Genomic DNA, 13577 nt, shown 5'->3' on the forward strand with positions numbered 1-13577 from the left:
TAGTCGCCCACAAATCACCATAAATTCCGGGCCCACGAATCTAGCCCAACAGTTTCCACACATTCCCCAAAACCTAAATTCAAAACAAAACAGCTGTCAGACACGTGCCTTCAAACTTTACTTTTTAAACCGTTCTTATCCCACGCAACCGCTGTCCACAGAACGGATAAAAAAGGGGGTTGTGTAAGTACCCTCTATTCTACACTACAGAGCACGTGTCCACAAGGTAGGACGCCTTACCTCAGCTAGTCCCACAACATCAGAACGTACCAACGACCCAACACCTAGGTCGTCACCAACAAGATTACAACCATACATGGAAAGATATCAACTAGCACAATCCTGGAGCTCAATCAACGCAACAATCAAGGAGTCATTTATTTTGTAACATCAGAGTAATGACAAATCATCAAGATAGCATACAAAGTGGATATGCAATCCATAACGGTTCAGACACACATCTACAAATAGAGAGAGATGAACTACATAAAGCTTGATTCAAGTTTTATCTAGAGAAACTTAATACGTAGGCAACTCTTATCCCAAGAAGAGTGCAGTCATTTCCTATCCAACAGATCATCAAGTTGTAGTCCCAAAATAACCAACATCTACAGCAGACAAAGTGACAAATTATGCTTCATCATACGATATTTGTTTTGTATAATGTGAGTGAATCAGATTTACTAAATGTAAAGAAAGAGTAGAAAAGTGGAGACTAATAAGTAATAACATGTTTTAGTTGGGACTAGGGTATGCCCGTGCCTACGGCCCACGAGACCTCAACGCGCCTGCGACATTACCCCAACAACTCATCGGCCTTCGTCGCAAGGCGTATACGCATCTTAGGCGTAAAATATTCGGCACAAGACTAGCGAAACAACTCAATTTATAAATACAGCCGCAAGGCCATCCCAATTACCCATTATCTATAAGCCCAAATCAATTGGAGGCACTAACAGTTTATGGGCTAGCCTAAAAATTTATAAGTCCAGCTGCAATTGTTGACTTTTGGTTGATTTTTGGATAGATCCCATAGTATTGATTACACTTAACAAAATTACACAAACTCTCCAAACACTTGGATTCACAACTTAGAAAAGACAATGACAACCATTGGATGGAGTCTCTGTAGGCTCCACACCATTGCTTTTTATTAGATAGATAGTACCACAGTGGAGAGAGGTCATGCATGAGACGATGATTGAAAATGGGCGACTTGAATTGGCTTAAAAGGCTCTTAAGCACACAAAACCTTAACTAGGCTCGGCTCAACTACTCTCAAATTACATCCAACAACAGTATTTTGTATCTGGTTCGACCGTACTGCAATATGAGTCGTGCAGTCGTGCTTGAACGCCCTGAAGCTCTTAACACACCAAAGCTCTACCTGCTCGGCCAGCCCAAAGTTTTGAGGTTCGTGCTGACATGTTGTTGTATCTAAGTGAAGCACCTAACGTAAGTACGCGTAACAGGCAATAAACTCCAAATACCTCAGCTGAACCATAAGATCACAGGCTCGAGATGAAGGAACGTACCGAGATCACAATAGTATATAGTATCGTACACACATGAAACTCTAATTGCCTAATTGTGTGTATCCTTTTAGATCCTATTGTAGATTCTGTTGAGTCTGATGAAATGTAAAACTCTCTTTGTACCACATTATTTCATTTTTAATACAATCCTTGAGTGTAAAAAAAAAAAAAAAAAAAAACCTTGTAGCTTTTGTGTATTTTAGGCCTATTATTGTTGTATTAGTTTGTTTCGTAAGACCTTCACTCATGTAGTCACGTGTTGCCGGTGGCTTGCTTGGTTTTTTCATTTAGCAAAATTTTAAGAGCATTTCCAGTGCAAGCAGGTTTAAGGGAAATAATAACTTATCACCTTTGTTGAGCAAAAAACAATGGCCCAATGCAAAAGTAACAATAAGAGTAGCACTTGCTACTAAGATTGGTACCGAGCTGTGAGCTTAGTACGAAACTTTTTATTCCATCTCGTGTGTTATTTTGAAATTTTTCATTTCGTTTTTTTTTTTTTTTTGGACGGAATGTTTTATCAAGAAATAAGCCAAAAGGCCCAATTTCCAATTTTAATCATAGTCTAGGACAGTTGGGTTTTGAAACCATTGATGAGGACATTTTTTGGCTTATAACTACTAGAAAAACTAGATTTCACGTTTTAATTATTAATAAGGGCAGACTGCTTGACCTTTTTATTTTTTACTCTTTCCAATTTTATCCTTATATGTTTGGTATGCACTAACGTACGTCTGTGCATACTTCGCATATCAAGAGGTGGTATGCACTCACTTTGTGATGTTTGGTATGTATTGACGTCTGTGCATACCTCGCATACCAAGAGGTGGTATGCATTGACACTTGTGCATACCATTTTCTTTGTGATGTTTGGTATGCACTGACGTTTGTGCATATCTCGTATACCAAGAAGTGGTATGCACTGATTTTCTTTGTGATACTTGGTATGCACTGACGTTTGTCCATACCTAAGGTGGTATGCACCGACAGCTGTGCATACCAGGGTACTATTGCCTTTTTCAAACAAAAATCAATTACTTTCCTTGAGAGTGTTTTTGAAATGAGGGTGGGTTTTTTGGTTCGTTATTTTGGAATTTTGTCATTTTCAGTTTTATTCTGTCTTGCGTGTTTTTTCAATTTTTTTTTTAGTTCGGACGGGATGTTTCATTTCGTCCCGGTCGTTTTTTCGATATTTTTTTCGTTTTTTAAAATTTAGAAGGAATGAAACATTTCGTCTGAAGTTTAAAATCACCTCTGCATTAAGCAACCCTTGATAGTTTTTCACCAGCAAGGTAGCTATGAGGGGAATTAGTCCTATGTGGCGCCTACGTGGAGGTAACAAGCTGCTGATAAAAAATGCTTGCATTGGGAATGCTCTAAGGGTCTTAGAGCATCTCTATGTGGAGGTATCACCTGCATATTTGTCTCCATCATTCGGAATTTTGCGAAAAACCATTTATAGGTGGAGGCAAATGTGGAGGTATCACTTGTCTAGTCGTATCCGTGGATGCAAATCTGCAGTTTTGGATGCGGATACGGCGCGGCAGTGACAATATCACGCACCATTGCCAATGTCGCGTGAGTTCTTTTTTTTTTTTTTTTTTCAATTTAGCGCAACAGTGAGAATGTCATGTGAGTTTTTTTTTTTTCACTTTTTTCAAACCTGGGGCGACAGTATCAATGTCGCACAAGATAGACCTTATTCCAAAGTTGCAACTGTTATTTACCTCCACCTAGAATTGGTCAAATTTTATGGGTACTTACCTCAAATTTTGGCCTCAAAGATGCAGATGATACTACTACCACCTAGAGATGATATTAGAACATAGCACTTCCGAATCCCAGCCTATTTATTTTTGTCCGCTAAAGTCCAAATCCTCAATCTAACTCACAATTTTCCGCTAGTTTAAATCGTTCAATTTAAAAAAAAAAAAAAAAAAAAAAGTCTTCAACTACTTTTGTCCAGTATAGAAACATCAAACAAAGCCAATATTTTTTGGTATAATGAATTCTCCCTTGATAGATATTATTCCCGGCCGACATCAGTTGATCCTGCCCAGTTGGTTATAGATTAGTTATGAGCTCACACAAGCATACCATGACACAAACTGGTCGTGGATGACAAGTTCATGATTCATCAGCTTCAAGTCTACCAGCCCTTATTGACGAGAGTAATTTCGCATCTAAGTATTGAATTACACGCGTTCTCACATTGATTTAGCAAAATAAAAGTCAAAACAAAATGGCATTTCAGTAGTTAACTAACTGAAAACCAAGTCCACCGCCTTCCCTCTTCAAAACCGCAAAAAAATTTCCAACTCCTCATTTCTCCTTCTCCATACACAATGTCATTAGACGGAGGCTTAACGGTACTAGACGGAACTACACTAAGAGAAACACAACTCCATATACCCAACACTAACGGCATAACCGTTATAACAGGAGCTGAACTTATAACTATAGCAGAAACACAAGCATCTTCTTCTTTATTCAATATTTCATTACCTCAAACCTTAATATCCAACGCACTTAAACGTTTAAACATTGCTGACGTGGACACTTTCCATTCTAAAGAGTTTAAAACACAAGAAGAAGCCTTTTTTAAGCTAAAAGACTACGTGATTGCAATAGCAGATGAATTGAAAGGTAAAAAAAAATATTTATTTTGCAAATTTGGTTTATAAAGTTATGTTCTTTTGGAGATTTTAAGTGGTGGGCATTTTTTGTTTTGTTATTTAGATGATCCAATGGTTGTGTGTGTATTGGATGGAAGTGCTATTAGATTGTTTTTGGAAGATGAGGATGATTTTGCAATGTTAGCGGAGAATTTGTTTACGGATTTGGATGTAGCTGATATAGGGAAGATTAAGAAGAATGAGATTAGAAATGCTCTTGTTCATATGGGTGTTGAATTGGGTGTTCCTCCTTTTTCAGGTTCTTTTTCTTCTTGTAATTGTGTTATTTTTTTATGTTTGCATTGGTTGGATTATAGGCATTGCTTATATCTCTATGTTTAGCTGAGTTGCTTAGTTTTTATTTGATTGAGTATACTTGTATATATACCGTGAGACAATGAGGAATCAGTAGAGATAGCTAAGAGAGATTCAAATAAGTGACCTGCAAGAAGATTAGGGTGAAGTGAAAAATTGAAAAACTGGAAGAATAAATAATTGAAGAAGAGGATTCTAGTAAACAGAGAAGCACCATGGTAGCACACCGCGTGCTTTGTTGTTTGTTTGTTTCTTACTGGAGTATGTGTTGTGGGATTTAGTCATGTCTATTAAACAATTTAAGGAGCCTATTAGAATGCATTGTGATAAAACTATGAGGTAATGAGATGATTGAATGTGAGATACAAAGAAGACAAATGAAGTAGAATGGAAACCTGAGTATGCAAGAAGAACAAGGACGAAGAATTGGATGAAAGAGAGCTTAGCCATATGTTTTCGCCCTAATATAAATAACTTAGAGTATCTAATGTGTTGCTATAGGAGGTGATAGAACAAAACAAATTACAGAAGTTAGGCCTGAAAAGTGCTTTTGCTCTCTTCATAAGATTGTCTATATATATTATATCCCAAATCATGTTGAAGATTTTGAGATTCTTTAGGATGTATGTGGTATGAATCTAAAGCCTATAAGGTTAAAAGGTATTTCATATATGAATTCTAAAGCTTGACTTTGCTGGTGGAATATTAAAGAATCCAGCATCTGCCGGTGGCAATCTCACTGATGAGTTAGTGAGAAAAAAAAAAAATCTTGCCAATGAGTTAGAGGATCAGGACTGTGTCCTATCTCAAGCTTCAAGCTAGCCATCCTTCTATCATATAAGGAAGGAAAATGTGGTGCCCCACCATCCTGAAATCTCATGCCTTCGATGCATATTTTGTAGTTATGGCATGGGACGGTAACAATGTAAAGAATGCAGTCACTTAGCCTACCATATCTCCGGTTCACCAAAACACCACGGTCATATAGTAAAAGAGAAGAACTGCTTTGGGCCTTGCTAACACACCTAGTAATAAATATTACTTCTCATTATGGTAAATTGAAACCGAACCTCAAGTCAGTCAATCTGATCAAAACCATGAATAATTGACAGAACTAGCAATTCTACTTATTTTTCAAATTCCAAAGACAAGTTGATTTGTTTTAAAGAAAATACTAAAATGAATCAAATGTCATTCATTAAGTTGATTTGAAATTCGATCAAGCAGTCTATTTATCTTATCCATTCCCAGGATGAAAAATACAAAATTGTGCTGGTTAAATATATTTCTTCTTGCCAGTGTTGTCATGATTATTCAAGCTACGTAACAAAAGATTCACATTATGTTCAGTAGCCTGTTAGCTCAAATCCACTTTCCGGGTTTTACTAAATGATAAATTGATGGTGTTTAATCCATGGTTATTTGTTCTTGCCAGTGTTGTCATGATTATTTTGATTGACTAAATATTTATTGAATTCCATAGTGAATGTTGTCTTAATGTCCACAAATGTATGTGTAACATGATTTTAGTTTGAATTGTGCAACTTAAAATACGTTTGTCTTAATTAACTGGTCAGTCCATCATGTGGCAGAGTTTTGTCTTCTAGAGGACATCTTAAAAAAACATGGAGCCGAAGGAGAAGAAGAGTTAGGGCAGGCACAATTTGCAGAATCACTTCAGCCTGTCCTACAAGACCTAGCAGATGCTTTAGCAGAAAAGCATATCGTTATTGTCCAGAACATCAAGATCAACAATGGCTCCAAGCTGAGAAAGGTGCTACTGTTAATCTTGTTTTTATGTGCTACCTACCTTTAATTTGTTTTTTCTTTAATATTCATAATGGAGAATTCTGTCCTGTTGCATTTCAGTTTCAATATTTTCAGCCTTATATGTAACTCTTTAAAATGTTGTTACACCATAAGTATATATTCCATTTGAAAAAACTTATAAATTCCAACAATAATGCAGCTTTTGGCCGATGATGAGCAACTGAACAGTGTGATGGAGAAAATATTGCATGGCATAGGGGCTGACAACGATAAAACTGGGTGTATAAAGATAATTAGGGATATTCTTGAGAAAAGTGGGTCGACGTTTGGCATTCCACCACCCGAAGGCAACGAGGCAGTGGTTCTTCTTTATGATCAGGTATTTGCTGAGGTTGACAACGAGAAGACTATAGACAGAGATCATATCAAGCCATCTGTGAAGGATATTCTTCAGAAATTTTCAGAGCAGCTTGAAGCCAACCCCATTTTTCATGGTCTTGATAGTTGAGGCAGGTTGGTGTAATGATTCAGATTATGTGATTAAAAATATTGTTGTTGTGCCCACAGTTGATATTACCCCTGTGATTTTTCTCTGATTCACAAAAATCTGAGTGTACGCGTACTGGGTCATTACTACTTACTTGTTGGCTGATATGTTCCCTTTTGTTGCCTTTTTTAAGCAATGTGGTTCGATGTGTATTAATTTTGAAAATCAGGGTAAAAGCACTGAAACCTAAAGTGATAAGAGCGTTAGAATAAACGAGCTGTGGGAGGGAAGAAAATGTAAATGTTAATCATTCCCTTGAATTAGAACAAATTCAAAGTTTAACAGATGGAGGATCTCGGAGATTCCGAGTGTAACCAAGTAAATTCCCATTTCTAGTTTGCCATTCATGATTCTATATTCGGATGATTGATTCTCAAATAAGGCGAATGGGATTCTGGGAAGGAATTATAAGAGGAAGAGATTTGGGGAACAAACTTCCATTAACTGTCTTCCCAGAGCGTAATTGAGTAATATATTCATCACTCTTATCTCTAAATGCCATGATGTATTGGACATTACGAGTTTTCATCTCCTTAGCATCACTTGTAGAGTTCACAAAAGCATTCCTAAGGTTCTAGCGTCTAAGATATAGATTGTATCTCCAAACCGATTTCTGTGAAGCAAGGATTGGCATTCTCATGCGTAAAAGAGTAAAAAACAACAAGTAATTGGGCTAGAGCCCAATTTTCCAAAAAATATCGCCCCAAAGTCCATTTTAAATTTTAATTTCGAATTTTAAAAAAAAAAAACATCACCAATGTAAATTGAAATTTTTATATATAAAATGCTATGTAAATGTAAAATTATATTTTCATATGTAAAAATACTATGTAAATTTACATTTTTATAGATAAAAAAAACTGTGTAATTTTATATTGTCATATATAAATCTATATATGCATATATATGATGATGTCAACCCAATTTCTCTTTGAGCTGAAATTATAAGTAAAGATTGATTGTGTCAACCTAGTTTTTTTGGGGCGAAATTATTATTGGGCTTTGTCTGTCCCGTAATCACTGCGCCTAAAACCCGTTGGCATAAAAGCGGAAATGTTTTGATCGGTATTCATGATCGTATATTCGTATGTTGCTATTGTGAATTCATCGAGATGATGTCCTTACAAGGAGAGGTAATCAACTATTTAGCTACTAGCATAAAAAAGAACTAAAATGAAAATTGTTTAAAGAGAGACAATTTTTTGTGAATCTTCACTAAGAAAAGAGAAACAATTTTCTAAAAATGGGGAAGATATACAATTCCTATACGGTTTTAAATTAAGAAGACTATACAATTATTGAAGAAGGAGGTGGTTCAATTTTAATAGAGATTGCCAATTGTAATTATCAATAAATAGGAGAGATGTAATTTAAATTAACGTAGGGAGGTGGTTCTAAAATCTTAAGATTGAGAGATTAGAAATACACTGTTGGGTTGAGAAATGTGGTTCCTACAAACCCGGCTGTCATATAGTGTAGAGATTTGCATGTATCTGAAATACTTGACTGCTGTTATAAGTCTTAAGGTGTTATGCAACTACAATAAAAGAGCATTATGAACTCCTTTTAATATGTCCACCACTAGAACAACAATGATCTCAACTCTCAGTTTCTCAACTACTGGTAGGGAATTGGCTGCCAGGGCCATCACTACGTTGACAATGTCGAAATGACAGAACAAGAATCTCTAACTAGTTTTTTAAGTCGATGGGGTGGCTGACGCATGGGACAGGCCACCAAACAATCTTTTAAATCACAGCTGCTTTGTCCCCGTAATTAGATAACAGGGAAGAGGTTGACAAGAATTGCAATTCGCCCAACTCGACCTCCATCAAACCTTGTATCAAGAATGTAGTCAATTACTCTTAGAATCTAGCTAGTTCTGGAACTCGTCCGTTTACCTTCCTGCAATTTATTTTAGTTAGACATCTAGAAAATAGATGTCCTTATCATGCCAAGATTTAATCTATAGATCCGTCTGAGAGCTAATCATTAGTTTCTATAGTTACTAGAACCCTGACTGGCCCCGCGCACATCAATAGATCTCGTCTTTGACATTCATATTCCTATTAAAAATTGCTTAATCCTTTGAAAACTGTTGCTTAGTGACCTCTAACGAGCCTCATTATTCTTTATGTAGATTCTTAATTACAATTACTCCAATCCAACTTAAACCTACTATCAAATGACTTCTTGTACTTGAGAGCATTTCTACCGTAAGAGATGTCAAGTGCACCTCATGAAACCATGTAATGCTTCCTTTTATTTGGAAATGATAGTTCAAAGAACAAAATTCTTGTTGTTACAAAAAATGTATGGACAATACGAAGAATCATTTTTTTTCCTGGGGATGAGCTTCCAAAAGATTTAATCAAAACAGAGGAAGTAAGGATGAACTTCAGCTGGAGTGAAAAATCAGCTTGCTGACCCAGATAGATGACACGCTTGTTTTGCTCCTGGTAAACATCGAATTTGGAATGAATATCAACATGTAACATGCTTGGTTCTTGGGCATGACGGTTCCCGGACTTAGCTGAACTATATCTGTTGTACTGTACAAAAGTCCCCTCCCCGGAAGAAAAATCATGCTAGCTAATTGACACACTCGGAATTATGCTTTTGCTTCACTTTGCCTGCATAACAATTGAACACAAGCAATTCATCATTAAAAAAAATTGAGTCCAAAATTTGACTTCTCGGTTGTCCATTTGGCACAAGTGCAGTCCCACACTGACCAAGCTTTTGACTCAGCTAAGACCAGAGATGTCGCCAAAATGTTAGGCATAGTCTTAGAAAGGTTTTTGAGTCCTGGAGAATTTGTTCTTACACATAGAGAAGCATGGTTGTTTCAGTGCCGGATCATCTGATTGTGCTGGTGGATCCTGTCCGAATATCATGTCGCAGCTCATATCATCAAAATCTACAGTCAAAAAATGAAAAATAATCAGACACAATGCATATATTGGTTGGTCCACAAACTTCATTTTTAAGCTCTTTTATAAGCAAAAGGAAATATGATTTGATGTTCCATTGGTGTTTGTAATGAGTTTTCTTTGACCCTCCAAGAGGATGACATATTATTATTGATGGAAATCGGCTTCATTGCAGTTGTCTCATGATTAACAAACAAAATCACTGCAGTGTTAGGGAACTTGACATCATATAAGCATGATTAAAGGCTAGGAAATAAAGTACCCTTTTTAATATGATTCCAGTAAACTGAAGGTCCTACTTGTTTCGTAAGTGCTTCATTTGTGGCCCCTGCAACTAATTTAAGTCATTGAATACTCCACACTTGTTATTTCTTGTTATTTCTTGTTATTCCAATGTAGATGTAGAATTGACTGATAGATTAAAATCATTGTCGTTGCGTTTATGAAAATAAGATTGGTAAACATTTTCTGTGTTTCGGATGCCTAACCTAACGTCGCTGCCAAAAAAATGCAACTTAACCAGAGGAAAAATGTATGTATATCTTCTGGTAAGTCTACCGAAGAACTACTCTTAGGTATATTTTCATCTTCGTTGATCAATCTAGCATGCAGTGCAATATGAAAACTTACTAGGTACCATGTTGACTGACATTCCAAAGGAGTTTTTAATGAACTTCTGTGAAGGCATCTTGCAGAGGTTAATGCACATCCCTACACAATTTGTGCCTTCCATAAACCTGTAAATTTCGACAACCAAGATATTTCATAAAACTATTCTCATTGCGTAAAGATTAGACTGCGATTAGCCCTTCACAACTTTGTTTTTCTGATTACCTGCATTTCTTGACGTGCACCACATTTTTCTCTATTTTACCTTCGATCTCAGACTCCTTCACCTGGTTTCATAAAATCCATGATCCTCTTAGCATTCAAAATTAAAAATTAATTAAGTTGTCACCTTAGTATTCTTAGGCACCTAACTTTAGGCCACTGGCTGATTACCATACTCATTGAAAGTTTTGATCATAATATACATTTAATATCGAATTCCACCTTGTATTCAAATTCCAGATTATGGAAGGATTACTACATCTGCTCTGTGACCTTTGTTCTTCAACAAAATATAAGTAGGAGAAAATTATCCTTTGAAAAATGGCAGAGTTGTGTGATCTAGATTATTATCGATCAGACCTAGGTGATTTTGGCGTATATGTTGGGATCTCAAACATGATATCACATTCGACATAAGATTGCAATAGCTGGACACAAGCAAAAAACAAAGAATAGGTGGCACACAACATGGCCACGACAGAGTTGCCTTCCAATTTAGAGAGTAATTGTGATGCACGAGTTTGGAAAATGATGTCTGCATAGGGATAGACGATCAAGTAATTGTGTCAGTTTAATAGTTTATAATACTATTTGGACTCTCTCTTTTGAAAATGAAAATTTTGGTACTTTGTAGTTGCTCTTATCCCAGGTGATCGATAGTTCTACACTTCTACGGATTCCGATCTTTACATGTTTGTCAGTATTTGATTAATATAAGGTCATAGAAAAGGAATTGCAGGCTAGTTGTATTTGATTTGGCAAGAAAGCTAAGCTTTACTACCTCACTAGGTCCGACAAGCCAAGCGAAAAAAATTGTGGTGAAGATGGCAAAGTATTCCCTTGTAAATGTAGATGGTGGCATCAGTATCCTGACCTGTTTTTCATCCAAAACAAGTGTCACAAAATAATAAGCCAAATAAAAAGAACAAGTTAATCCTCATATATACCAATGGACACAAATAAACCGAGAATATTCGTATCTTTCAAACTAAACGAAAGAAGTTTCTAAACTTTCACTGGCATTCAAATAGGGCGCCTTATTTACCTTCATGTCTTCGTGCTTCATTTATTTATTTGGTTAGGCAATTATGATGTTCATCAAGATGCTTTTCTTCTTATGCTTTTATGTTAAATATTTCTTTTTAGCGTCCATGAAGAAGAAAACTAACCAAAGAGAGGATGGGCTTGGGAAAGGCATTTTCCAGAGTTTGAACCACCAATTCCTGTTGTTTGGTTGTACTAAATTTTTGATAAACCACCTTCGCAGCATCCACCAAGCTATCGTAACCAACCTTCACATTCTTAACTCCTATAGTTTTAACAAAAATAACTAAAGTCGGTTAGTTCGTAGTCTGGAGATTTAGAGAAAGAAGAAGCGAACATGAGAAAGAATATAAGTTACCTGTGGTGGTCTGAAAACTTTGAGAAAGATGGTTAATGGCGATACGATTATACCAGTTATCATTATACACAGTTGTAGTACTGTCTAGTTTTCTAATAGTGGCATCTCTAGGAGGACTCGTTAACACCGCTTGAACTGTTAGTAAACACTCTGGCTTATGGCTGTGGTTCAGTTTTCTTCTAGTATTCCATATGGTAGAGAGTCCCCCGTGATGCAGATAAAGCTTTGCTTCCATATTGAGTGATACAGAAAGAAAAGTGTGTTTCTGTTTTTGTGTGTGGTAGTGTCTAGTGTGTGGTGTAGTGGTGTGTTTGGGGAAAGAGAGTGCGGAAGTTGTACTATTAATACTAAAAAATAGTGGTGGGCTTTGGTTTTATCATAGTAAGCATAGAATAGAAACAAAACAGCATCTGAGGGCATACTGAGAAAACATTGTGAGGGAATAAAAGGGCAGGGAATCTTTAATGAGTTTAATGTTTGATGGAAATAGAGAATCAGTAGCAGTGCCTCTCTTGGTGTTCTCTCCTCCTTTGTTGCCCATAACAAGAACTTAGCCCTTGGCTGGCCATGTACTTAAAATGGCAAAGGTCATGTTGGAATTGACTTACTGACATGCATGTAAACAAATTCACTTCAGATTATCAAAAAAAATTAAACAAATTCACTTCTTTTGGTTACTAGCAATTCTCAATCAAGAATTTCATTTGGAGCATATTATGTCCATATAATAATCAAAATAATAATAACCTGTAACTTTTCTGATAATATACAAATGTAAGTTGACGGTGCAATATAATTAAAACCCATTTGATCTGTGCACTGCCTATGCTCATTTTTGTTCACACTTCACAAGAACGACTACGAATAGTAGTTCTAGTCTATTTTAAATGAATAACTGGAGCAGCTAAAGATTCCCACTTCCAGAATTATTTGCTCCGAGTTTATACCCAATTGTCGAACTTGTTGGCAAAACACTACTTCAAATTTTAAAATATTAAACAAGCTCTTAAACGGTGAAAAACTCTCCAAAGTCAGTAATTACGGCCTATGGACAAAGCCCAATAATAATTTCGCTCCAAATCTGCTTTAATTTTTAATTCGAATTTAAGGAAAACTGGATAGACATCATTGTTGTTTACTTATAATTTCAGTTCAAAAACACATTTTCATTAACAATTTCAACTTAAGGATAAACCAGGCTAACATCATCATTTATATATGAAAATTTAAATTTATACAATTTTCCTTACATATGTAAATTTATATTTTCATAATATTTTACAATATATATATATATATATATATAAATTTAAAATTTGAGTTTGTATATATATATATATATATTTAAATGTGCATTGGGCTGACGTCATTTCCATATTTTTGGATTTGGGGTGAAATTAAAATTCAAGTGGAATTACGGCAAAAAAAAATTGGAAAATTTGGCTCTCAGTCCAATTTCAAAGTGACTTCAATCAATATCTGACAGGCCCATAAAGTTATCTAGATTCTAGACGATAGCTACTACAGCAATATGTGGTATTTGGTAACCAATATCAGACCAAGGCCCAT

The 13577-nt window shown here is 35.9% G+C and overlaps 2 protein-coding genes across 3 annotated transcripts; one reads left to right on the forward strand and one right to left on the reverse strand.

The window, feature by feature from the left end:
- Positions 1–3754: 3754 nt before the first annotated feature.
- On the forward strand, positions 3755–6949 carry LOC147499892 (calcium-binding EF hand family protein). Its single transcript, XM_086561652.1, has 4 exons — positions 3755–4181; positions 4275–4469; positions 6118–6299; positions 6495–6949. Exons 1-4 carry the CDS (start codon positions 3881–3883, stop codon positions 6801–6803), a joined length of 987 nt encoding a protein of 328 aa, XP_086417778.1. The 5' UTR covers positions 3755–3880; the 3' UTR covers positions 6804–6949.
- Positions 6950–9084: 2135 nt separating this feature from the next.
- D27 (beta-carotene isomerase D27-like protein) lies at positions 9085–12864 on the reverse strand. Of its 2 annotated transcripts, XM_086561653.1 has the most exons (8): positions 12009–12342; positions 11776–11915; positions 11388–11480; positions 10610–10671; positions 10406–10512; positions 10038–10103; positions 9670–9762; positions 9085–9475 (listed from the first exon to the last, which is right to left on the reverse strand). In XM_086561653.1, exons 1-8 carry the CDS (start codon positions 12241–12243, stop codon positions 9435–9437), a joined length of 837 nt encoding a protein of 278 aa, XP_086417779.1. In that variant the 5' UTR covers positions 12244–12342; the 3' UTR covers positions 9085–9434. The 2 variants fall into 2 exon arrangements, with proteins under 2 accessions (XP_086417779.1, XP_086417780.1); XM_086561654.1 differs by lacking the exon at positions 10038–10103 and having other exon boundaries at positions 12009–12864.
- Positions 12865–13577: the final 713 nt, after the last annotated feature.

Source organism: Coptis chinensis, chromosome 5 (genome assembly GCF_015680905.1).
Source record: "Coptis chinensis isolate HL-2020 chromosome 5, ASM1568090v1, whole genome shotgun sequence".
NCBI lineage: Eukaryota > Viridiplantae > Streptophyta > Magnoliopsida > Ranunculales > Ranunculaceae > Coptis > Coptis chinensis.